The 25,673-nt window shown below is 42.8% G+C and overlaps 3 protein-coding genes across 3 annotated transcripts; 1 reads left to right on the top strand and 2 right to left on the bottom strand.

The window, feature by feature from the left end:
* The first annotated feature begins 1,044 nt into the window (after positions 1–1,044).
* Positions 1,045–16,197, top strand: LOC104950038 (inactive tyrosine-protein kinase 7-like). Its single transcript, XM_010776477.1, has 7 exons — positions 1,045–1,053; positions 3,702–4,050; positions 10,923–11,025; positions 11,280–11,464; positions 13,639–13,786; positions 15,618–15,748; positions 15,954–16,197. Exons 1-7 carry the CDS (start codon positions 1,045–1,047, stop codon positions 16,133–16,135), a joined length of 1,107 nt encoding a protein of 368 aa, XP_010774779.1. The 3' UTR covers positions 16,136–16,197.
* A 1,616-nt stretch (positions 16,198–17,813) lies between these two features.
* On the bottom strand, positions 17,814–18,665 carry LOC104950012 (guanine nucleotide-binding protein G(I)/G(S)/G(O) subunit gamma-10-like). The gene is made up of 2 exons (XM_010776456.1): positions 18,455–18,665; positions 17,814–17,975 (listed from the first exon to the last, which is right to left on the bottom strand). The coding sequence occupies exons 1-2, from the start codon at positions 18,542–18,544 to the stop codon at positions 17,850–17,852; spliced, it is 216 nt and encodes a 71-aa protein (XP_010774758.1). The 5' UTR covers positions 18,545–18,665; the 3' UTR covers positions 17,814–17,849.
* A 1,908-nt stretch (positions 18,666–20,573) lies between these two features.
* LOC104950011 (uromodulin-like) lies at positions 20,574–24,952 on the bottom strand. Its single transcript, XM_010776455.1, has 9 exons — positions 24,845–24,952; positions 24,646–24,737; positions 23,575–24,330; positions 22,756–23,063; positions 22,498–22,649; positions 21,757–21,999; positions 21,028–21,187; positions 20,857–20,932; positions 20,574–20,755 (listed from the first exon to the last, which is right to left on the bottom strand). The coding sequence occupies exons 2-9, from the start codon at positions 24,707–24,709 to the stop codon at positions 20,736–20,738; spliced, it is 1,779 nt and encodes a 592-aa protein (XP_010774757.1). The 5' UTR covers positions 24,710–24,737; positions 24,845–24,952; the 3' UTR covers positions 20,574–20,735.
* Between the last annotated feature and the right edge of the window lie 721 nt (positions 24,953–25,673).

The following is a 25,673-nucleotide window of genomic DNA, read 5'->3' as shown; positions in this document are numbered from 1 at the left end:
GTCTTGCATTGCTGAAATTGAAATGTATATTTAATGACATTCTTTTGAATTTTTTTAACGATTAATCCTAAAAACAATCTACCGATAACCCAATGACAAGAATACTAATGCTTATTTTAACACTTAAATGAGTTGTCTTGAAAACATTGCACCCGTTTATATTCAGTGTGTATCTTTGAGGCCTTAAAAACACGTCAAATACTTTTCCTCAAATCATGCTTACGTCTGTGTTTCTTTTGCTGCCTTTAGTAATGGATAGCTAGCTTTGCACTCATAAAAGAACCCAGTGGTCAAAAACTCCTTGGTGTACCTTTTTAATGATTTACTCTGCCCTACTGTAAATCATTGGGCTTTCAATAGTTCACCGTGCCCCTCAGTCTTAGCATGAGAGATTGTTTTTGTCACAAGAAAATTCCCATCATGTGTCCCCTCCCTCTGTTTATTCCCTGTTATCTGCAACTCTCCCTTTCAACCACTCTCACTTTGAAGAGCCCTTAGTGGGAGTTTAGATAGAGTCCGCTCAGCTTATCTCTTTGAAAGTCCCTCTGTGAAGAGCCAAACATTCCCTTTACTGCGACCTAAATGAACTTGAATGATTTCTCATATGGGCACAGTTTCAGTAGCATGGCTTTGTTTCAGCATGTCTAAGTCATTGAATAAGAGGTGATCAGAGGTGGCAGCTGCGTCTTTGTGTGTATGTATGTATGCCAGTGTTGGAGAGACAGGGTGTTTGAGAGATGTAGGTCACAGTTTAACAGTACTGTAAGAGTTGGCACACTGCCTCACCCCGGCCTCCCGCTCTAACTTGTCTGTCATTATGTGGTATGGGAGAACACCTTATCTGTGTTTGCTGTCTCTGCTGGGACCTTTCCCTCTTCATATGCATGCATGCACGCACACACACACACACAAACACACACACACACTATGTCAACGCGCATCTCAAATGAAACCATCAACCAAAACTCGTAACATACACACATAGAGAAGGCTCGGTGTGATGGAGGTTGGCACGCTACCTCACACCCCAGCTGTAGGGCTGGCATGGAGGAGGTGAGCACGTCTGCTGACATTTTTATGGATGGGTTGTTTGAGGTGGATGTTGGGGAAAACTCTCCTGGTGTTTTTGAACCCATCTGCTGGCTTTTTATCCAAGGTTTATTCAAATTAATCAAATTATCTACCCCTCATTGTTAGAGATCACTTGCTAATACAGTAGAAATGTTGCACTAAATCCAGTGGTGTTATGTCCATTATTAGTAAACAAAACATTCTCAGAGTTCAATGTGAGCTTTTGAGTTACTTGTTGTGTTCAACCAGCTGCTCAAGACTCAAGTATATTCAACTTTTGATGACATAAAACTGAAAAAAAGCAGACATTCACCCCAATTTTAGAAACTAGAGCAAGCTAATGTGTTGTAATATTGCTTTATAAATAACCTAATAAAATGGCCCGATTGAGCTTTTTGGGTTTTCTCTTAAAAAGATCCATGTCGTAACAGAGCATGGAAAGAAAATGAGAATAAAAGAAGCTGCCTTTTTAGATATACAATCTATGAAAAAGATTTGAGATGGATGTAACTTCAGTCAAGGGTGCTCAAATTGAGGTGAAGGGGTGAAGCTTGAACCCAAGTGTCACATATTGCTTGGGGCTGTAAAGTGAAAGCCAATCATGTGGCAGCAGGTGTCTCTCCTAAAGCCTTCAGATTTATCTCCCTCAGTTTATTTACAGCTGAAAGATAGGCCAGTGGGCCGTGACCTGTCTCCTCACAAAAAAATCAATTCCCCAAAGAAACCAGGCGGGCCGGCAGACCTAGGCCATCTAGATCTAACTCGAGCATCTATAAAGAAGTGGTCGATAAAGTGCAGTCACAGCAAAGCCACAACAGGACTTTACTTAAGCAAAAGGTTTAATGGACCGAATCACTCAAGAACCTCTTTATTTCTGGCACTGTATGTGATCCATAATGCATATGGCTCGGTTTGTTGCCTGCAACATACATGCAATCCTGGTGTCTTCTTTCTGATTTTCCTCATCTTAAGACTTGGTTCTTTACAATCTAAGGTTGGGTAGCGTAAAAGGCTTAATGTCTTGCCCCGGTTGACCTCAGCCTTTCCACAGCCTCTCTCCAGGCCTTTCTGCTCTTTTTTTTGCCTGCCTGTCCATCAGCTGAAGCCACCTGCAGCTGAGACAAAGGTGAGACTGATGCACAGATGGACAGGCAGCAGGAGGAGGACGGGGCGGCGGGGTGAGTAGGGTCAAAGATGGAGGAATTACCTTGGCTCATCTTCAACAGGCTCCTTGATTTAACATTACTGAAAGATCCCCTTTTTTCCTGGCTCCAGTCTTGCAATAGGCCATGATCCCACACACACGAGCACACACACCGCTGCGCAGGTGTAGCCATGCTTAATCAACCCTAGCAGTGGATCGTTCCCAATGATAGCAAGCCTTGACATCAGGTATGATAACATTGTGTTGCTCAGGGCACATGAGGGCCTGCCTTGACACTCGTTGGAGATGGCTCCTGATCATGAGTAGTTCATTGCGCAAGTGTTCAAACCAGAAAGTCGGGACGCTGTTGAGTTCAAATTGGAGTCTTCCAATCCAACTCCTCCTGTTGTTTCCAGGATTTTCTTTAATTAGCAACAATCATGCATTTAGATGGAGAGATGTTGCGCTGTGTTTTTTGTATCCTTCAACAGGAGGTAGATACAATATCTATCAAGTAGATATGCCACAATAAGCTGGAAAAAGTAATTGTAAAAACTTTGTGTTGTGTTTCTATTTAAAAAAGATATGTATGCATTTATTTATCCTAACTGTTAATATATGCAGTGTAAGACTGAACAATTGAGCATAATTGTATCTAAATTGTAAAATGGACGACTTCAATATTCAAATAGCAGTAGGTGCTCTATATTACTATATATTATTTCATCCAGAATATTACTATTCTGGATGAAATCTTTCTGTTTTCATGTCTACAAAAAATAGTTTTGGACGATCATTTTAATATCCTAATGGAAAATTAGGATAACCCAAAAACGATCACTCTCCATAATCGAAATTTGCAATTTGATCCAAATTGCGATATCAGTCAAAAATAATCAGATTTGCTCTACTGCAGTGTTATCACAGACAAGCTTTTTCTAATTCTCAGTGGTTCCGCGCATTATGCAATGCGGAAAAGAAGGAACACATTAGTTACTAACTCACCTATAACTACTTGTACTTTGACACATTTTTCCCATTTGATTTTTCTTGTGAAATAGAACTCTTAGTTGGACAGCAACATCAAAATGACTTCCTGTTTCAGTGCAAGTTACACTTGTCATTTTCTCAAGTGAGATGAGGGTAAATAGAGCAGAAATATGTCTGATGCACATACGGCACCACGAGGGGAAATAAAAAAATGTGAGTGTGCGTGAGGACGTATGAGCGTCACATCATGTCTTGTTTAAGAGACATGTCTCCCTGAGCTGATGGCTCATGACTGTGAAGTGTGTGTGCATGTGTGTGTATTAGATCACCCAGAGCCTCACAGGAAAAAGTATTTTCTCCACGTCGGGTCTTATAATTTTACGAGAAAATAATTCACAGCTAGCCAGTATTGTCTAAACATCACATTCCTCCACTGGGCTAAGTGGTCGCCATGGCACACACTTAATGAACGGAAAAAGCTGTAAAATGTTAACAGCAGCGCCATTCTAATCCTCTGTCATTGACTTTCTCTCTCTCTCTCCTTCCAGTGCTGTCCATCCAGGCCGCCGCCATTCAGTTCACCAAGGAGCCCAAGTCCCAGGATGCCTTGCACGGCCGCAGCGCAATGCTCCGCTGCGAGGTCAGCGATCCGGCCGACATCACGTACAGCTGGCTTCACAACGGCCAGCCCCTGGAGCACAGCGAGAGGCGCTTCGTGGAGGGCAGCAACCTCAAGTTCACGGCGGTGGATCGGCAGTTGGACGCGGGAAACTTCGAATGCGTCGCAGGAAACTCGGCCACAGGAGAATACCTCCACTCCACCAATGCCTCCTTCAATATCAAGTGTGAGTGTTTCATTTCGAGCCGTTCTCACCCTCATTCCAATAAAACTTCCCGAGTGAAAATCACCAGCTGACAGGGTTTCATAATGGCAACAAGGGCGAGCATCCAGTTTCTGGATCAAAAACGCCAAACAAAAGGCCCGGTATAAGATGACAGGTAGTATGAGCTGCAGGAATGTTTCCACCTTGTTGCCTCCTTCTTTGTGGCTTCCTCTCTCCAAAGGAAACTGGATATGTGCGCCACCAAGCATGTGTTTCTTGTTGCTTGTATCTTTTTTTTCTCAGTTGTGCAACACCCTCTTTTCCCATATACCATCAAAAGGCTTTTGTCTGAAAATTACTGAGCAGCATCATTTGTTTTCTAGCTATGTAATTATTTACTTTAACATTAACTCTTCCCTCCTTGCTGAAGCTTTTTTAATCCACATCAGGCTTCTCCTTCCCTCACTTTCTTGTCCCATTAAGTTGAGACAGACTAGTATTTTAATTTTGTTGTTTACCCCCGCTACCCAAACCTCAACGACCCTCTTAAGTTTCACAGGAAGCCATGGGAATTCTGCACGGCCCCGTTTGGGATAAATAACAACCTTGTTCACGTATTGTGGTAAGCCCTCAGGTACCATTTGTTGCTGAAAAAGCCTTTGTGCCTCGCAAACAGAGAGATAGTTTGTCCCGATGGCAGTAGTAAAAGCAAAGCGGGGTGAAAAATGGCTCCATCTGGAATTTGTTGTCCTCCTGAGCTCCATTCAGCCAGGAGGTTTCTCTTTGCGGGGATGTTACCCGTTCAAAGGCTGATTACAAGAACAGATGAGAGGCCGGACCTCCTGGTAGCAGACTGAGAGACGGGCGGAGGTTTAACCCCTGCTCCGTGACGTGCCTCCACCAGTGGATATTTGTGGGCTGCCTTGACATGAGGGTTAAACGTTTTTTGAGCCAGATAAACCCAAAGGAGCTCATCGGTTTTTCAATCCTTGTCTGATATTGAAGGCTCTGCTTTTATGAGTTTCAATTAAACATGATGCAGTGTGTCAATAACGCTCCACAGAAAAAAACCTCCCACACATTAAAAGAAAGTTAAAAGCAAGTTAGACCCGGAGGACCTGCCTTAAGATTTGCCATCGTGACCCAGAATGAACCTCAGTACCTGCTTCGCCATTAATATTCCCACACATTGGAAGAGAAAGGAATGTTTTTATTGGAAGGAAGGTGGAGTAATAATTTCCAAAAAGCCAAATTTGTTCTTGCTGAACTCGTATATAATTGTAATTTGGAGTATGTTGACACTTGTTTACATAAGTGGTCGTTATTTTTTTAGATGTGAAATTCTCTAACACAAATAGGCAATAATAGAAAGTGATTTAAATATGAGAGTTATTTATTAAAGGGAAATTCTAAATATTACACAAGAGCGCTTCAATGTGCCCCTTTTAAACTCCTCAACAATTTGTAGTGCCGAATGTGCTGGAACATGACATGTCCTTATTCTCCATCTGCCTCTGAGGGTGTTTATAGGGCATCTTCAAGTAGCCTTTAAAGGAGGCCTTTGAAATTGGCTTTTTGAAGAGGCTTTTAGCAAGTCCACTAAGTATGCTGGCGGCTAACACACCTTCAAGTATGACACTGAGTCCTGCAGTACATAAAGCAGAGATAAACAGCAGATACATAGACAATACTTGGATATTAAGGGATAGAGTTCAGTACATGCTAGAAATTATAACATCAATAGCTTCATATCAGTCTTCAGGGGTAGACTTCTCAGGAATGTCTTCAGATAAACCAAAGGAAAAAAACTAAAAAGGTTGTAGCATACTTGAAACCAACGCACAGGTAACAAATTATCCTTAACCATCTCAGTATGCGGCATGTGTCCGCTCGTAACAACACATTCGTCTTTCGGTCATATTACGCCGGGTGGCTAGCCTTCTCTGGCTCACTTTAGGTGGATCAGAGCGTGTTATGACAGCTGTTCTCATATTTCCCCAACATGCATTTAACGGGCGATAAAGCCGCGCACGTCCAAAAGTAAAGACCCCCTCCGGCTTTAACCCTGCATGTGCGCTCACTCATGTGTATGCTAGTTTGCGTGCATACTTGTAAAAATGTGGGTTGCAAGGGGGGGTTGGGTATTCCATATGTACTGTACTTGGACTGTACTTGAGTAGATGGTTTCCCCTCCCCCCCTCCCCTCCCGTCTTCTGCAGAGAGAGTTAATTTGTCTTGCTCTCAATGGTGGGTGGGCAAATCCTGCCAGTTGAGTTATTCAGAGTAATTATCCCCCCTCTGTTTACACTAATAGAGGTTTTTAGCCCCCCCTTATCCTTTTGTCCCTCCCGGTCATTGGGTCTCCACGGTGAGTCCGCGTCCAGCAGAGGCGTCGGACTCAGTCTTCACTATTGTCCGTGTGTTTGTTGGTCCTGGAGGCAACGCTTCACTTGACTCGGGGTAACGAGATGCAAACTGACATTGTTTTGGTAATCGGTGATTGTAGGAAGAAGGGAAAACATGCAGGGGAAACTCAGGCAGGCGCATATTCCTCTCTTTTTAATCTCTCAAATCACAGAGCCACTTCCACACACACACACACGCCATCTCGATTTAATCACACAGCATGTGTCCTTAACCTACATTTGGTCGGCAGATGCATTTTAGAGCATCCTCACTGATGGCTAGTGCAGCTGCACGCTTCCTGTCATCATTCCTGCACACTTTTGTTAGCTGAGAAAATGCAGCCTAATAACCAAGGCTCCATTTGTCACATTCCCCCCTTCAGAGTGACTTTCCTCCACTGTTGGACTTTTTTCCCTCCTTTCTCTTTCAGCCCTGTCACAGCAACAGCATCTATCTGAGTGGCTTTCCCCTGGCCAGTTGACCCCTGCCAGCCACAGCTGATAAAATCTGACACCTTGTCTCCAAATGCAAGCTGAGTCTGTCACGCTGCCTCCCAGGGCGGCTCCAGGGGCACAAAGTTTACACTATGAAGCCACTCTGCCACATGTTTTGGCTCTTTCCATGCCCATATGGTGCCGTCAGTCAAATCCCAACCCTGAGCTCTCCCCTGGATAACACAATCCACCTTGCCTCTGTGTAAAAACCCTTCTCCATGGCAACAAATCAGCACATTGAGTGAAGCAGACGAACACGCAGCTGTCTTTTGGCACAGCGAGGAATGAACGGTCCGAGCATCTGCCTCCACAATATCCTCCCAATTCATCTGTTATCATCCCTGTGTTGATAGGACTTCCTGCTCTGCCTCCAACATAATAATTATACGCCCCTAATTATGGCGTTAGCTGCCAGGCCTGCTCCAACACTTAGTCATGCATTCTGAGAAGGATTACGGGGAAGTATTTGCCACTAATAGGTTATGAAAGAGCACCTTCTGTTTGTCGAGGCGACAGCTGGAGAAACCTGAGCTGTGAATTGAGATATATGAGCAGAGTAAAGGGTGAGAGTGTGCGACTGTGTAAATCCAGGTCAAAGTGGAAATGAAATATTATCAGGAATTGATTTTTTAACCTACTGGAGAACCAAATAGGCCAGGAGTGGCAGAAACTTGAGACAGTGACAAGGATGTGAGTGTTGATAAGTGCCCATTGTCCCAATGATTGTCAGGTCACAGAGGTCAAGCAGTCTGTCCCGCACTGTGATTTTTTTCCCCTTTTTTCGAATTGTTTCTCTTGCTGCTAACACTCAGTTTGTTTAGCTTGTTTCATTTCACACTCATGCTGCTGGAATGTAAAATATTTTTCACAACTGTAAAAAGGGGTTTTCCCAATGAGTCATACCAGACATATGTTCAAATCTGAAAGTTTAATCACTATTTTTATTTGTTTTTAATTGGCAATTGACAGCAGAAAAACACATGGACTCTCACGCTACATCCAAACGTATACGTTTTAGTTTATTCATACGCCATTACAAAACAAAAGCAAGCATTCCTGAAATTGTCACATAACCAATTTCGTTAAACAGGAAGCAGGTGACCCTAATGCCACTGAATTGGGAGAATGTCGTACATTCTCAAATATCAGCTTGCCTTTTGTGCATGTAGGCAGTAGCAGCATTATAACTTGAGGAGTTTAACAGCCCGACAGCTGCTAGCATAGACGACAAGTCCACCAATGCCTGTAATACATGTTGAATTAATCACAGATGGTCAAGGCCGATAATTTTCTTCTAGAATAGGGTTATCTGATATTGGTGTGACGAATAAGGGAAGGGAACATTATTACTAATAACACCCTTTAAAAAGTTGGTGTCTCGTTTCAGGCCTCTCCGTTTTAAGGAAACAAAAATGCAGGAGAACTTTAGACGCTATGCTAAAGCGTAGCATAAAACTATGCGTTTTAAATTACACGTCATAAAAGTAGAACTGGGAGACTAACATTTAACCATGTCTTGTAAGGGTGACAGTTTGACAGCGGAAACACCCACCTGTTACTCCGGGCAGGTTGAAACAAAGTCTTTGACTTCATTTCCAAATGTCAAGTCGTACTGCACATGATACTTGTTGTTCCTTCTCAACTTCGTCTCACTCTCTCCTCCTCCTCCTCCTCCGTGACTCACTGTTTCCCCGTCTGGTTTTATCGGCCTGGTTATGCTTCCACTGCACTAATAACAGGTCTGTGAGCGTCTGGCCCCAGGTCCCTGTTGCTGAAGTGGCCTTCATCATCCTCTCCTCCTCCTCCTCCTCCTCCTCCTCCTCACTGAAGCTACAGGGGCTGTAGACTAGGGACGACCTTGACTCAACCAATTAGCATCCTCTGCAGAACTCTTAAACATTTACACGCATGCATACACGCTTCGGGGTGCAGCATCAACTGTTTTTTACTTCGCACAAACAGTTGTCTCTAACACACACACAAACACACATTTGATCCAATGTAGCGTGATGTGCACTTGCAGTTGCCGGCACATCTGTGCTAGGAAGAAGCTAATGAGCGGGCCCTGTTACTGTAGAGAGGGTTTCCCATGATCCCCCAGGGTGCATTGTAATACCAGGTTCCTGGGTAATTCATCGTGACAGCTCTTCCTCTAGCGCCCCCCTCTGACCTCACAGTGGTGCACCCCCCCTCTCGCTCTCCACCGCTGTCTCAGGTGGAGGCTCATGCCATGCATATTTCATAGTGGATCCTAACAGCAGAGATGCAGCCGCAGTATTCAGCCACGGGCCATAGCAGTGCAGCTCCATGGAATGTCTTACACACACACACTACACACACACACACACACACAAATCCCTCGTTGTGCATAAATTGGCCAAACAAATACGCTCTCTCACTGAATGTTATGCCCCCAACAACCACACCAGGGGTATAGACTGCACGTCATGCAACCACAGACCTATATCTCATCACGTAAATAACTATTAGACCCTGTTCTCATTCAGTGTGAACACACTAAGTATTTGTATAGTCAACACACTCAGCAGGGAAAGGGGAATTCCAGCAGGGTACACTGAGGCTTTATTAGAGACAATTTGAAGGTGTCACTCAGCAAAGGAGGCACCGCAAATAACTTAACTATTTATTTAATCATCCTGTAGACTTGAGTGTGGATGTAGCTCAGCTGCAACGGGGTATTTTTCAGCATATTAGCCAGTGTCTCCATGAGGGATAGAGAATATAGGTTATACACTCACAATATAAAGAACAAATTGACTAGCTTGCTATCTTGGGCGAGAAGTGAAAATATAGTCTAATTTTTAAAAAATGAAGGAAAAAAAAATGAAAAAGTACAGCCATTATTATTTAAGAAAAAACAGACTCCCTTTTGAAATGTATTTATATATCCTTAATTTATGCAGGGGGACCTTCCCTTATTTTAAGATGTTTTTCACTACAAAGAAGTTATGTCCATCCCATCTGTTATGCCATAAAAATGCTTTTGTGTAGTGTAAAGCTATTCCAGTATGTTTGAGCGCCATGTTAGGATACGTTTGAACCACGTTTGACGATTGGGTTAATATTATGATCTGCCAGGAAAATCGTAACATGACATTTTCATATTGTCCCCTAACACTGCATCAGATCAAATACAGTGTTTTTATAGTGACACTACATTTCCATCGACACCAAATAGTTTTATCTAATCTTACTGGAGCCACAGCTATCATTTTTTATTGAAAGAGGGATAAAACGCCTCGTTTCATTATGAGATGTATCTAGTCGTCTCCCTTTGAGACTGAAACATGATCGTATGTTGGCCGTCTCCTAGGAGAAAGCAGGAATGATTTGCTGCTGTGAAGATTTCTTGACATCCTGCATGTATCTGATATTTATTTCCCAGTTTACTGTGTCAACATTTAATGGTAAACCCACGCCGTTCCCCTTTATTTCACACCGAGATGCATTCAGGGGACGACTGGATCGATTTCCTCCGGCATCTGTTTCCTTCATTTACTCTCATCTGACACTCACCATTGATCAGGTTTCCCGTTACATGTGTGAGTGAAGCCTCTCATCACTTTGTTGTGGTGTAATGGAGACATACCTGATCGGCTTTGAAGACATTTTAATGGACTATTCCTGCATTTTTAAAACAACAACATTCTACTGTGTTTTGTGTTGCTCATTTCCTTTCTGCCTGAGTTTACGGGGTTGCTCTGACAGCAGTAGCCCTTTTTAACAGAGTAAGCCAATGAACTGTCCATTAAATGTCCATAAAAAGCACTGTAAAGGCCCAGCTCTGACTTGTGAGTGCAGGGAAGTGCTGTCTCATGAGTCAGTGATGTGCCTTCATCTCGCTGCACCCATTATCATGGCAGCGTGCGCCGTGAGGATACATGACAGGACCACCACTTAACTCAATTTCTCCTCCTGTCCTTCTCCGCCATTACTCTTACACTCTCCTCTGTTTTTCCCTTTCCTCTGCAGGGTTGGAAAGTGGCGGCGTAACTTTGAAGGAGCCCGCCTCAGAAGGGGACATCGAGAGCTCCGCGCCGGTCACGTTGCGCTGTCACATTGACGGACACCCACGGTGAGTCTCCTCCTGTCACCTCAAGTTCAGAACTCACAGGGTTAAGGATCATCTAAAGGACTGCAGTGAAAAACTATTCTTCTGTCAACGTTGGCCTCTCTCATGCCCTTATGATCCTCTTCATCCATTCTTCTTCTCTCCCCCTCTCCACACCTTTTATTTCTTCTGTTTTGGCTTCATCAATCACCCTCACTCGCCAATTTTCTCGTCTTTTTCCTAAACCTCTCCTTCTTTTATTCCTTCTCCTCCTTAAGGCCGACGTGTCAGTGGTTCAAGGACGGGGCGAAGTTGACGGAGAAGAGCCACCAGATCAACAACAAGGAGAGGACGCTCACCTTCGCCAGCGCCAGTCCCGACGACAACGGCCTGTACTACTGCTGCGCCAAGAACGCAGCGGGACACGTCTGCAGCAACAGCAACTTCACTCTCAACATCATAGGTGTGTGTGTGTGTGTGTGTGTGTGTGTGTGTGTGTGTGTGTGTGTGTGTGTGTGTGTGTGTGTGTGTGTGTGTGTGTGTGTGTGTGTGTGTGTGTGTGTGTGTGTGTGTGTGTGTGTGTGTGTGTGTGTGTGTGTGTGTCACAGAGTTGCAAATTGGAAAACTATTTTCCTCTAAACACCTTCAGCCACTGTTAGAGTACTTATAGAGCTGCAACTAATTGCTATTTTCATTATTGATTATTTTAGCTATTCTTTTTTTGATCACACTGCTCTCGGGGATACTTTGTCAATAAAACGTCAGATATTGAGAAAGGCCCCTACAATTCCAGGAGCCCAAGGTAATGTTTTTTTTTTTTTTAATAATTGATTAGTTGAATGACGATACAATAATGCCTCCTTTTTTATGATAACATAAGTTCATTTTGATACAAAAATGGCAGAAAATGCAGTTCAGCCTCTGAAATATGGATATTTTAAAATGTGATTTTCTATATCACATTAAACTGTATATTGACATGTTGTCCACTAACCAAAAAGGGCATCATCTTGGACTTTGAGAACTGGGATTTCCATTTTTCACAATTTGTTATCAAGACCATTCGATTAACCTAGATAGAAGCAACTTTAATTGGAGTTTAACAACACTCTTGTTGTGACTCAAATATATACATTTAATTAATATTAATTGGAGAAAAAACGAAATCCCATCACATAATAGAAGTTAACTGACGTTCTAGCTTGAAAAATCACCCACGGGAATTTTTCCACATTGCCACACCTGCCAGGAAGTGCTTTGAAGAGCATCAGGAGGAGGAGGAAGGGGAATACAGAGCATTAGTGTTGAGAGAGAGAGCAGGAAGAGAAAGTGATGGAGTTCCTAAAGTGATTACCAGAGAGTGTGTTGGCACCTTCCTCCTGTCGCCACCCACGCACACAGACACAACATCATAACCATCTACAGAGTGAACAACAACATCAGCCCCCCCGCCACAGCAGCGCTCTGTTGGTCTGACTGAAGCTCTCGCACACACACAGCTCCTTTTACTGTTTCTTTGTGTTAGATTATTGTTTTTCTGCAGGCTCAACAGGACTTATTTAGTTTTCTCTGTGCTGGGGGGATAATACACAGGAGGGGCTAGATTTAGTACAGTACATCCAGCAGCACATCTGCGCCAGAAACCTGATGCCCATTCCACTCTAATTAGCCACCTGCAACACACACACACACACCGACACGCTAGGTTAGCACCTGTGTGCAAGAAGAATGGATCATTGTTGAGTTTCCAGTTACCGGTTTGCCACCCTCCGCTCCTCTATAGGGCTTCACCTTTAGGTAAACGATGACAGCTTTTCAATGAACGGTCACTGCTTTTCAAGATGAGGCCTTCCCACCGACTTCCTGGGTGGGCCAGGTGTGGGCGCCCTTCCTTTTTTCTTCACACCAACCAGTAGCCATATCCTAATTCTGCTACTGGCACCAAACCTCCATGAGCTGTTCAGATTTCAAATTCTCACACACCTAAACCTTGATTAAGGATATTTTTGTGTTCCCATTTCTGCATTGAGCTCAACACCCTTCAGCTTTGTATAACAATGTGCGAAAGTCTGTTTGCTAGAAACTCCTCCTCTAGGCTGTACTTTGCCAAATCTCTGGTACTGTTGGCAGGTCGCAGCGGCCTTGTCAAAAGAATGTGAGAAAAAGGAAAATTATAAGCAGCATGTTTAGGTGATTTGGGAAAAATGCACTAACTCCATTGTTTAGAAAATGCAAAATAACCAGCCTTATTCTTTCTATGCTCAAAAGTATACATCTCAATGATGGCTTAGGTACAGATGTTTCTTCTTTCCATAACTATCAACCCCTTTCAAGTACCTTTAACCCCGATGTATTGCGTGATTTAAGATTATCACAAAGAAGAGAGATGGCCTCCTTCTATGATCCAGGAGATAAAAAAAGGAGATGATGGTCCAGTGAAGCTGCAGGGCCGCTTCACTGACCTCATTAACTATCCCTGATGGCCCCTGAGGTGTTGACACACACACCGCCACCTGAAGACGGCTTGTTCAGCAGCTGCGCTGCTGTTGACAGCTTCTAATAAAGCCCGGAATAGACCGGCGCTTGATGGACCTGCAGACGTCATCATGCAGATGTTTGTCTACCTTTTTCCGACAGATAAGAGTTTCCCGAGGCCGGTGGTCACTCCTGAGGACCAGGTGGTGCTGAAGAACGAGGAGGCCGCCTTCCACTGCCAGTTCACTGCCGAGCCGGCCCCCACGTTGGAATGGTACCACGAAAATGAGCTGCTGGTGAACAAGTCTCGGTATGTAGGGAGCTAAATCCTCCCCTCTGCAACACTTTTCTTTCTCATCGTACATCTTAGACTCAATCTCCCTCACTGCCTTCACTTCATTCCATCTTACTTACCATTATGTAAGCTTGGGCCACAGTTGGGTAATCCTTTGAACCCAATGAGGTGGAACCGCTACAACTCGAGATGGATTGCACTTTAAGGAATATTATTCCTGGAACCGAGCGCTGTAAAGTTTCTCTTTAGATCCCTCCAGCGCAACTTTTCTTCCCCAGCCTATCGGGAGGAACTCGCCGGTGTTCTCGCACTGAGAGGAAAAACCCCTCAAGCTACTCTCCAGCTTACCAGCATGTCCCCTATAAACACATAAGCGCTAGATAATAACCTAGTATACCAAGTGCCAAGCATACCCTCAGGGTTCAAAGCACCTCACGCATACACATAGACGCATTACAGGCAAGCTGTTCCACATGAGGAGACGGTTTAAGTGATTATTGTGTTCAGTCAGCGAGGGGAGAGAAAGACTTCAACATCAATAGTTAGTCACTTGTGTAATGAGCTTGTCAGAGGCGGGTTTGGTCACCTTGGGAGCGCTGACTCAGCACCAATACTACAGATGGATGGGTAATAAGCCCGGATATAAAAACACACACACAGACTGCTTCATTAAAAAACGCAGGCCTCTTTGTGGTGAAGGTGTTCTAAGGCTGTTTGTTTATTGATCTGCGCTGATACAAGGCCAGAGGAATGCAGCTCTCTGTGGGAGATATCATCTGTTTCACACCTGCACTGTTTACACAACCCCCCTCCCTCTATATTATGTGTGAATATTTGATGTGGATTGTTTCCCACATGTGCCAGACTAAGGAAAAATACACCAGCGTAAGCTCAGGGCTGTTTTTACACACAGAGTCCTGCCCCGTGGGTCAAACCAACTCTTGGGGGAAACATTTGAAACCAAAACAACTCTTTCTGCACATGTTTGCAGATATAAAGATGATTGCTTTAGGAAAAGAATGTGCCTTTGTTCATTTAGTTTTGTGGTTATTTTTCCTCACACAAACTCCCAAAGCTCCTTTCCCTTTTGCTTTTGAACAGAGAATAAGAGATGACACAGAAATATCCCTGTCCTCAGGGAATCCAGTGGAAAAACAGATCCAGCAGCACCTTCACTTCTTCCTCTCTGCTTTACATATTCACATTTCCCTCCTACACTTTTATCATTCAGCCATGATGAGCTGTTGAGTCGGCCTGTTGAACCTTTTCTACACGTGCAGAGTGAGAAGTGCAGCTCCTTATCTGTCAGCCCCGAAGCTGGCTTTAGGTTGGCCCTTAATTACTCCTCATCCGTCCATTACTGGCACTGAAACTCCCTTCAGCCTGCCAGAGGCCAGCCATCAATCCTCCTATTTAAAAAAAAAAAAAAGCACAAGACTTTTTGTAAATTAAATCCCTATGTAGGACACTTTTCTTAGTGCGCAGTGGACACATTCTTAGCATTAACTCTAACCTATTTAGGGCAGCAGATGGCTTCGGTTTATTGAATCAGGGCAATTCAGATAGCATCAGGCAACTTGCCAAGTACAGAAAAATTCATATTCTAAAATAGTGGCACTGCTATTGTCCTTTGTGGCTGAGCATTTCCATCTGGTGCTCCCAGCATGCCAAAGCAAATCATTTTCAGATGCAATCGGAGCTAGATCTGTCGACGGGAGAGTGCTCTTACTGTCCTGTGTGCTTCTGTTCATTTGCCTTCATGTACAGATAATGTGTCGGTCATTGACAAAAAGTAACTTTAAATGAGCTGGTCTTGGAATCTAACAGTGTGTTTCTTCTACCGCAGTGTGATCCTGTTATCCAACGGCACAGTGCTGATCACCCAGGTCAAGCCCAGGAACACAGGGACCTACAAGTGCGTCGGCCGCGGCCTCACAGGGTCCAATGTTGCACTGGAGGCCTCCCTCCTCATAGCCGGTACACAGACTACACACACACACGCACGCACGCACGCATGCACGCACACACACACACACACACACACACATACTTGCAGTTGTCGAGGTGTTGAGAGATAAACACCTGTGATTGTGTAAGCTGAGAGCGAGAGGGGCATTTGGATTACATATTTATCCCGCCCTCCTTCTCATTCTTCTCTCCCCTCCCTTTCTTCTTCTGGCAGATCTCTCATATGATACTCACATTCCCTTATTGACATCCGGCCCAGCTGTACCCACCACACACTCACTCACACGCGCTGGAGAATTTCCCTGCTTCCCCTCCATATTATTTCCTCCAGCAGTCCGGCTGTTTGCCAAACTTGTTAAGCTTTCTCCGTATTGCAACAGCACCTGGCATAAGTAACACTAAATAACGTACCAGTATGACTCAAACTGGTTTAACAAGCAGTGTAATTATGCGCTTTAAAATGTCATAATACCTGCCCCTGTGATTTGCATCCATCACTTGGATTTACCTGGTAGGAAATTACTAACTTACAAATGGTAGGGTATGTTTAACCACTTTAAAATCAAACAAAAAACTTTAAACAAATATCATTTTGTGGTTGTTCACGGGTTGGGTTGTAATCAGTGAAGGGAAAACAATGTAATATAATTCCATTGTTGAGGTATACTAAAATACATTTATATTGTGCAATTTTCTAAATTCACATTGGTTTCTCATACAGCATCTCTGTATAGTATGTGTTCACTCTCTGTCCTAAACGGCTTGTTGGAGCTCCCTGTGAGCCCAGTGGCCGTCTGCGAGACACAGCGAAACCCAGCCCAAAACACACACACACACACACACACACCTGCAGCCTGGCTGGGAGTTTGTGTGTGTGCCCAGGCTGAGTTCCGCGGTGTCTCGCTGTCTCGCAGACCCCACACCAGTGAGCCAGCTCACAGTGTCCCGCTCCTCGCAGCAGCGAGCCTCGCAACGTCCCGCCGAGTGGTGTGCGTGAGGAAGTCCGCGGATTGGTCCAAACGTAACGGCTCCGCGGATGTAACGTTACGTCACTATACCCGAGATACGTCACTATACCCAAGAAGTAAACAATTGAAAAAGAGAAATCTCCTACGAGGCGTTCTGGGGCAGCATAGACAGGTCTTTTCTGTGTTAGAGTTTTACTCGCTACAGGGTGTACTTTGAGGGTTTTTGACTCTGCAGACCATTTATATGCAGAAAAAGCTTCATAACACACAAGGGGACGGGTAATAACCAGAAAAGCATGACATGGGACCTCTAAGCAAACAAATGAGAATCAAAGAAGTTGATCACCTTACTGAATAATGAATAGTTTCCGCCTTATATAATTTGATTTATATTAGAAACTGTATACAAAGGGGAAATGAAATCGGCTTTACAAGCATCCACGTCAATAAATGAAGTACATTAGAGCACAATGAAATAAATAGGGAAATAATCCGTACTGAAATAATAACTAAATTAATCAATTATTAGATTATTGCTTGGTCCAGCTTCAACAAGGTCCAGATTTTCTGTTTTCCTCAATTTATATCATTGTATTTTGTATTTCTTTTATTTATTCTATTTATTTATGCTTTATTTAACTATTTTTTTATTTTTCTTCTGTATGTTTGAATATTGATAGTCAAAAGCATCCACGTCAATAAATAAAGTACAGTAGAGCCCAATTAAATAAATAAGGTTCAGAATCGGAACTGAAATAATAACTCAATTAATTAATTATTAGATTAACTGAAGAATTCTCTGCAACTGTTTTCATAATTGTTTATCTTTTTTCATTGTGAAATCTTTCAAGCGAAATAATTTGCTTGGTCCAGCTTGTTTGGATTTTCTGCTTTTTCTCTATTTTATATAATTGTATATTGTTTTTATTTTGAATGCTTTACTCCATAATCTAATAAAAAACATACAGAAGACCTTTTCTACAAGTCTTGGTGGCACTTGGGGCTTTACAGCACCTGCCTGAATTCAGCAGATTAATGTCAGTGTAAACTGTGAAGGTGTAATGAATTTCTTCCCTAGTGTACTTATTTGCACAGCTTAAGTCCCCAGCTGAGGCCTCAGTGTAGGGAAAAGCAGGCCTACCTCAGAACAGAGAGCAGGATTTAGGGGGTCTGAAGGGATTATCACTGGAGGGGACCCCGACCAGGAGGGGGTCTCTGGAGGCATTCTGCAGACAGAAGTTCCTCAGCTCAGCAGCGGCCTGGGACACCTGCAGAGCCAGACATGAGGAAACATAAACATGTACAGTTGTAATACTCCAGCTGACCTGCTGTCAAACCTACACCACATAACTGCCACTGTTTTGCATATCATTTGCAAGCAATTTCACAATAAACGGATGGGTGTGTCTATTAAACGACACTTTAACAGAGTTATAACAGTGTTTCCTTCAGAGAGCACACATTAAGAGGTTTAACTTTGATAAACCAACGTGTCGACACTTTAAAGTGGTGACGCTTCCACAGACTGACAGCCTCTATAACGCGGAACAAACTGCTCGCTTAACTGTGGCTTCACTAACGTTTAGTTAACTACACAGGAGTTTATGAGTAACTTTAAAGAGCACTTTGTTGAAGACATGATGTAAGAGTCCACTTTGTGTCATTTCTGCAACAGTTTGTCTCCGCCATTCAGCAGTCTCTCGCCCAGTCTTCCGTGTTTGTGTGTCAGTGTTGAGGGGGTTCGTACCTTGATCCTCCGGATGCTGGCCTCTAACCGGAGCTGCTTCACGGTCCGCTGTGCGATGATTAAGTTGTTGCTGGCGTTGTTGTTGGACATGACGACGGTTGTTGGCGGAGAAAAGTTGAGGGCTACTTTATCTAGACGGCCACCACCGAACGGAAATTAGCCCCAACTGCTCTAAACCCGACTGGGAAACATCGCTCAGCCACTGCCCCGCCCCCTGTGGGCCAGCGAGACATTCTATTGGAGGTTTGGCCTGTCATTTATAAGTGATGTTACCGCCCCCTGTATACAGCATGAGTTTCCTAGAAAGCAGAGCTGTGTATACTGTGACCTTCAGCTGCAGGGTAAACAACCACAACACAGTGTTAAATCACCACCTCATGTACCTAGAAGTTTGATGCCATTTCTATCAAAACATTAAATGAGGAAACATTTTGTGGTGGGATTCATTTCACACGATTGCACTGTAGTGTTAAAGAACTCAAATAACCAGAGAAGCAAGCAAGTGAAGGCTAGTTCACTTGTTAGTCAATACCATACACTTTGGGCACTGGTGGAAGAAGTAATCAGAACCTTTTTAAAAGTAAAAGTATCAGTAACAGAATACAATTATCTTAATTGAATGGTTCTTCATTTTAAACATTAATAAAGCTTCAAAACATTCTTAAAGTGCCAAAATAAAAGTATACATTAAGCAGAAAAATAGATTCAATCACCACACTTTTTTAGTATTAATATGAATCTGTTAATTAACTGAATAACGCCTGTATCTATTTGATGTTACAACGTAAATGTCTGTAATGTAATTCTGATTCGGATCCTGACTTATTTGCTTTTTTCAGAGGTTTAAACCTCACCTTGCATTTATCATTCATGTTGTTACTGAGTTTGACTGAAACTGTAAATGGACCAAGTTTTTTTTGTCACATAAAAGTCAAAGGAATAAGTACCGTGTTTACCTGTCATTAGAAACTCCACAATTAATCTATAAGGGCTAACAACCCTTTTGAACAAGATAGTGTGCTATATAGGTTTGTGTGCATGTCAATGCACAATGCAAAGGCTAGAATCCCAACATTCCCTCCAGAGGGAGTTTCTCCCCCACACACTCCCCCCCTGCCTGAAACACCTCCATTGGACCCCTTTGTTAACTTATAAACACTGTAACATCACTATGTAACACTGGCGCTTCTATTGGCTAGCGCTCCAACACATTATATGTGATAGGCTAGGTGAGGACATCCGAGATTGACCAATCCCAACAGAGTCGGCCAGCTAACCAATCACAGCAGACTGGGCTCTGGTTTCAGACATAGGGTGAAAAGAGGTGCTAAAGCACAGGCAGTTTGAGAAAAATAAAGAGCTTTTTGAGCATTAAAGAATGTAAACATGTCACAGTAATACAAAAATACAAAATACAAAAATGAACCTGACATGTAGCATTATATGTCCTCTTTAAATGATATCAATCTGAGGTACATAATACGGAAAAACATATTTTATCTCTACCTTCCTTTACTAGTGTTGCTCTGTATTAATCACATGACATAAGTATGTAACTTCACTCACTGAAGATAATTACTCATATCTGTGTCCGACTTGGTCTCTGGTTGATGTGACTGTTACTATAATAAACATGAGTAGTGGATGAATTCTTATTTCAACCCAATAATGGTTTCAAAGGAAAGTCTGGGGATCATCAAAAATGATTACAGATGCTCCTGACCTGGCAAACTATAACAATTAGAGAAAACTGTTGCTGTTATGTTTAGTGAGTTCCATTCTCACATGGTAAAAAGGGTCAGGGCTTTATCCAGTCTTTACGGTCCTCAAAACTATTTAACATTTAAAAATCATCATTTATACAGAGCAATGTGTCACTTGGGCTGAAGTTAGAGCTGACACACATTCACACACAATGTAACATTAAGTTGTTATGTGGATCTTCAGTTCCTATTTATGAAAATACTTTGCATTTTTGAAATACTTATTTCACACAGGAATATTCATAGTTGTTTCATATTGACAATTAATTTTTTTAATAAGCAGAAACATGCCATATCATGTATATCATTATCCAGATATGAAATGACTCATAACATGATGAAAGATCACCCAGCCCTTTTAATCACCCCAATCAAAAACGGATGACAAAATCATTACAAAGGAAATATAATCAATGATCGATACAAAGTATGTTAACATTCATTATTAATGTAACACCAGTTCTACTAATCTTGTAAAAACATCTTGAAACAAAACAAGGTCACAGCACGTTATCAGCTCACTCGGTTGCCTTTTCCCCTGAAGATATATAAGAGAGAAAGAAAGAAAAAACATGGTTATTAATGCCATACATTTCTTTGTGTTTGAACACAAGCCACTAAGTTGTAAGTCATACTCACAAAGGATTGGTCCAACGGTGATGGTTTCCAGATGCTCAGAGTTGGAAACAGAGCGATAGTTCCTATGTGTGCAGGGCTATGGGTGGTGGGAGAAGTTGGAGAAAATACGATTCAAACCAGAACAAGGGGCATTTGTGATGAATTATTGATGAAGTGAAATGAGTGACTTACTGGAACACAGGAGCTGGTTCTCCGATCACACAGGCTGAGGCTGCAGTGAAGGTACAGGTCTCGGTACTCATGCTGCAGCAGGAAGAACAGGGAAGAGAAATGAGCCCGGAGAGAAGCGCCGCTCTCCACCACGGACACCTGTCTGCGGTCAGCAGGACACCTGGGAGACAGCGCCATCACACATCACTACATTCAACTGCCATTTATATTAGACCACATGGAACAGGACTAAGAGCATTAGTGAAAGAAGTACTCAGATCTTAACTAAGCAAAAGTACATTATACATACTCTGTTATAAGTCTAGCATTCAGAATCTTAATTTATTTAAGTACAAAAGCATTGGCCCCAAACGTACCAAAAGTAAAAGTGCTCAAAATGCAGAATATCCCTTACATTTTTTTATATATATTAAATTACTTGATTATAATTGATGCATTTATGTGTCTGTCACATCTGGTTAATATGGAGCTAGTTTTAATTAATTTGCATATGGCTGCTGGAACCCATAATTGTAAGTCAATGTTTATTTATTAGTTGTTTTATATTTTGTATTCTCTTATATCTGAATATGTTAGGCAACTAAAGCTGTAAAACGTAATGGCTTCCAAAGTGTAATGGAGTAGAAGTATAAAGTAGTACTCAGGTAAAGTCCAAGTACCTAAATTGTGTACTCAAGTAATTGAGTGAATGTACTTTAAATTGCAGCCCTGCTGTGAAGGAGTACTAACTTGCTGTGGATGAGAGGGTACTGCTCGGGGTTGTGAGGGTTTGATAAGTGTGTGGCGTAGCAGTCCTCCAGAACAACTGCAAAGCTTGGATCTGTCTCCTCCACCGAGACGCCCACGTACAGCGGGGAGCCGACCGGCAGGGTGACCAGGCCTGCAGGATACTTCTCTGAGAAGCTGGAGTCGTGGAACAGAGACATGGAGGCCTTTGCTCTGGAACCAGAGCCTGTAATAGCACCTTTCAGCCTGTGGAGAAAAACTTGTTTGTTTTTTTGTCATCTCAAACTAATATTTTCACCATTGTGTAAAGACTCTTCAGATCCATCCTTTTTACGTGTATCAAGAATGCTATAATACCATAATGGACAAAAGAGCTTCACTATTCTGGTCAAAGTCATTTAACCCTCCTGCATGTTCGTTTCTCACCCTTACTTAGGTTTTCCGAGTCAAAGAAAAACACTGAAAATGTATTCCAAAATGTACAATTTGTCTATTTTTGGGTGTGTTCTATCTGACAGAGGAACATAATCTAGGGTTACCCATTCATTTATTTTTGACAGGGAACATAGGTGTTAGAAAGTTGACTAAACCACTCAAAATTGGTGGTATACAGCCATTTTATTTGTTCAAATGGCAAGTGTGGAGGATATTATAAGGCCTTGAGGCAATCAAATGTAAAACACAATGTAAAGTAAATCAGTCAGATTTGACCCAAACATGACAGGAGGGTTAAAGGCTACTTACTCCAGGAATGGCCTGACAGCCACGTCCATGCTGCTGTGTGTGTCCAGGGGAAACACGCAGGTGAAGGGCACACTCAGAGGATGGACGAAGGAGGAGTTGCTCTTCGGGTAGATGAACAAACTATTGGAGTAGATGGCATGTGTGCTGTTGGTCTGAAAGACAAAGGATAATCACGTTTTTGCAGTCCTATGCTTCAGTTGGCTTGAGAGGATGTGCTATTAGCAGCATGACTGGATCAGGTTTACAGCAATTCTTTACCTTCAAAGTGTTTCCACAGACACCGGCTCTGGTCTCCACTTCGTACCACACTACATTATCACGCACTGTGAACCGGGAGCAGTTGAGCGTTGCCAGGTTTCCAGAAAGAGGGTTCAAACCAGAGGATGTAAGGCTGTCCACATCCAGCCCAACTTGAAGCGTCTCACGGCCACAAATCAGCTGAGAAGGCTGATTGGGTGCCTCAGTGGAGCTGAAGGTCTCAGGTGTTGTATCGGGTGCATGGGTGAGGGGCTCAGTTATGGGCTCAGGTGTGGTTGGTACAACTTCAGGGGCTGGCCCTTTCACCTCTGTTTCAAAAAAAGAATTTAAATGAATTGGTTTAGACATCATATTTAAAACCAATGGGATAATAATGTCTTCTTGATAAGTTTAAAACACTTAAAGGAGACAGGGTTTCTACTAAAACATGCTAACATGCTTCTATGTTTACATTTTCCATTATTTTTTCTCATACTGTCTATCTGAATATACTGTAGCTGTCTTCACCCTCTTTCTGAAATGCTCAGTTGTGGCCCCTGTCTCTTTAAACCCCCTTTGTGAAAAAGTCCAGTCTGCTCTGATTGGTTGGCAAGAAACATATGCAGCACCCTCACAAAGGTAGTTTTCAAGCCATAGGTGGACACACTCAGATGGGGGGGAAGTATACTCTAATTATCCTGCATGTAACATAGGGAGGGGTTCCAAATCTGGCATTATGAATCTCATGTTTTCTGACCAGCTCACAGAAAGAAATGGACTGGATTGTCCTATTTCCTGTGTGAACCCAAACACTGAAAGATGTTTGAAATGGACCACTACCTGCACAGTAAGCAAGGTAGCATGTGGATGGCCTCACGAGTTTGTAGACGTAGAAGTTTCCAGGGCAGAGCTTGACCTGGATGTCTGTGTCATAAGTGCAGCAGTCGTCTTCGAAGGCAGCACACACCTTGCGATTTACAATCTCATCTGACTCTGTGGGATGAGCTTTTGTCATCCACATGGGAGCATCAGTTCCACACCTGTGGCTACCTGAACATCTCTCTGGAAGCTGAGCACTTTCTCTGCCCAGATACATGCGATACCAGCCTTTCCATCTGATATCTCGGTCACAGCGTGGCCGGTTAATCACTGTGTTATTAGTTGAACGCCACTCATCATTCAGTTTGGTGTACTGATCACAGGGGTCAGCAAAGCGAGAGCCATGACCATCGATGCAGTCCATGCCCCTGGGACAATCAGAGCGTCCACAGTGGAACAGGACAGTTTGGGTGGAGGGCTCCAGGCATGCAAAGGACCCTGGGGTGTTTCGGCAGACCTGGCGTGGGGTGCAGGGTGACTCTGAGAGGGAGCACTCGTCAGTGTCCACACAGCCCATGTCTGGTGACCACTGATAACCTTGGCTACAGCAAGAGGAGTCGCTGCAGAGCTTTGCATCGTAGCAGGTGAGCCCATCGCCTACAAAGCCATCTTTACACACACAAGAGTACGCCTGGCTGGTGAAGGAGTCGCCTCTTTCCCGTGTCTTCAGGCAGTTGGCTTCATCATGACAAGAGTCACAGCCGGAGGCAATTGTCCCTATCAAAAGGATGGTTTGATGAATGCATGATGAAGCTATTACATGCAATTGCAATGCATTTCCTTACTTTAGCAGATTAAGAGTAATCGGTGTCAAGGTATTCTATGATAACACAAAAAGTCTAATCTTTTAGTGATACCTTTAGAATTACATCAGAAGTGTGTGATTGCCATTTTTTATATTTAATGTAGATATCTGTTGTTAACAATATAACCACAATTTGTTTTTATGTTTTACTTTTCTTCTTTTTTTCGGGAGTACAATCACACAGCAAACATGAGATTACAGAGATAAAAAGATATCAGATGGTTTACCTGAAGTGCTTCCTGAAAGAATCTGCAGAATTAGGGCCAAAATCAAACCCGCTGGCAACCCCATTATAGATCAAAACCACGACGCAAACCTGCTGAAAAAGACAAAAAAGAGAGACCTTAATTAATACATTACAACCACATTTTCAAAATGATGCTGATATGCAGTAAAAAGTACCAATCCGTCAGCGTTAATACTCACCTTAGAGAGACTGTGTGGGAATTCAGGAGTTGGTGAAGAAGTTGTAGGTGCATTCTCAAAGTGTGAGCCTTTATAGGGATCCTGGGGCATTCAAAGAACCAGATGAAGCAATCACTGTTGAATTACAGAAATGGGTCCTTTATTCGAGTGACAGCAAAAGAGTTACTCATTGCTCAAAAGAACACAAAATTAAGATACAATTCAAACAGAACTGACACACCAACAAAGTCCTCAGTCAATAGATTTTATGGAACCATAATCAATCTCAGGACGGTGTTCAAACATAAAGACAGGTCTTCATAAGTTTGTACATTACAGACCTGAGTGGCCAATCTATAACCACCTTTTGTCAACAGCAGGGACTACATAGGAAAAAGAACATCACGTTTTTTCCTGTGGAGCTTTTAACTCACATTTTTCATTAATGCTTTTACTCATTTTGATCAAAAAGATGACACTGGCCTCCATTTCTAGAAATGGTAAATGGACCATGAATAAGATTATTTTGTCCAAAGAAGAACTGAGACAGTTGTACATCTCATTTGAATCTCAGCACTTGTCATCAGGCATGAATGAAACTGGCTCTGCTCACATAGGCAGATTATGAGATGATGGGCCCCCGGGCACCGACGTGCAAAAGGCCCCACCAGCTCTACAACAAACTGTAGGAACAAGACACATACACTGAATCAGAATCAAGTTTATTGCCAGGTAACAAGGAATTTGCTTTGGTGTCTGGTGATGCAAACATAAACTATCTAAGAAAAAAGGTTGCAATAGTAGGTGAAAAATATAAAGATAATACAAAGAAGTATTTTTAGGAAACGAT

Source organism: Notothenia coriiceps, unplaced genomic scaffold, assembly GCF_000735185.1.
Source record: "Notothenia coriiceps isolate Sejong01 unplaced genomic scaffold, NC01 NC01_scaffold00017067, whole genome shotgun sequence".
Lineage (NCBI taxonomy): Eukaryota > Metazoa > Chordata > Actinopteri > Perciformes > Nototheniidae > Notothenia > Notothenia coriiceps.
The sequence above is the reverse complement of the archived record's forward strand: the minus strand, read 5'-3'. Positions and strand labels throughout refer to the sequence as shown.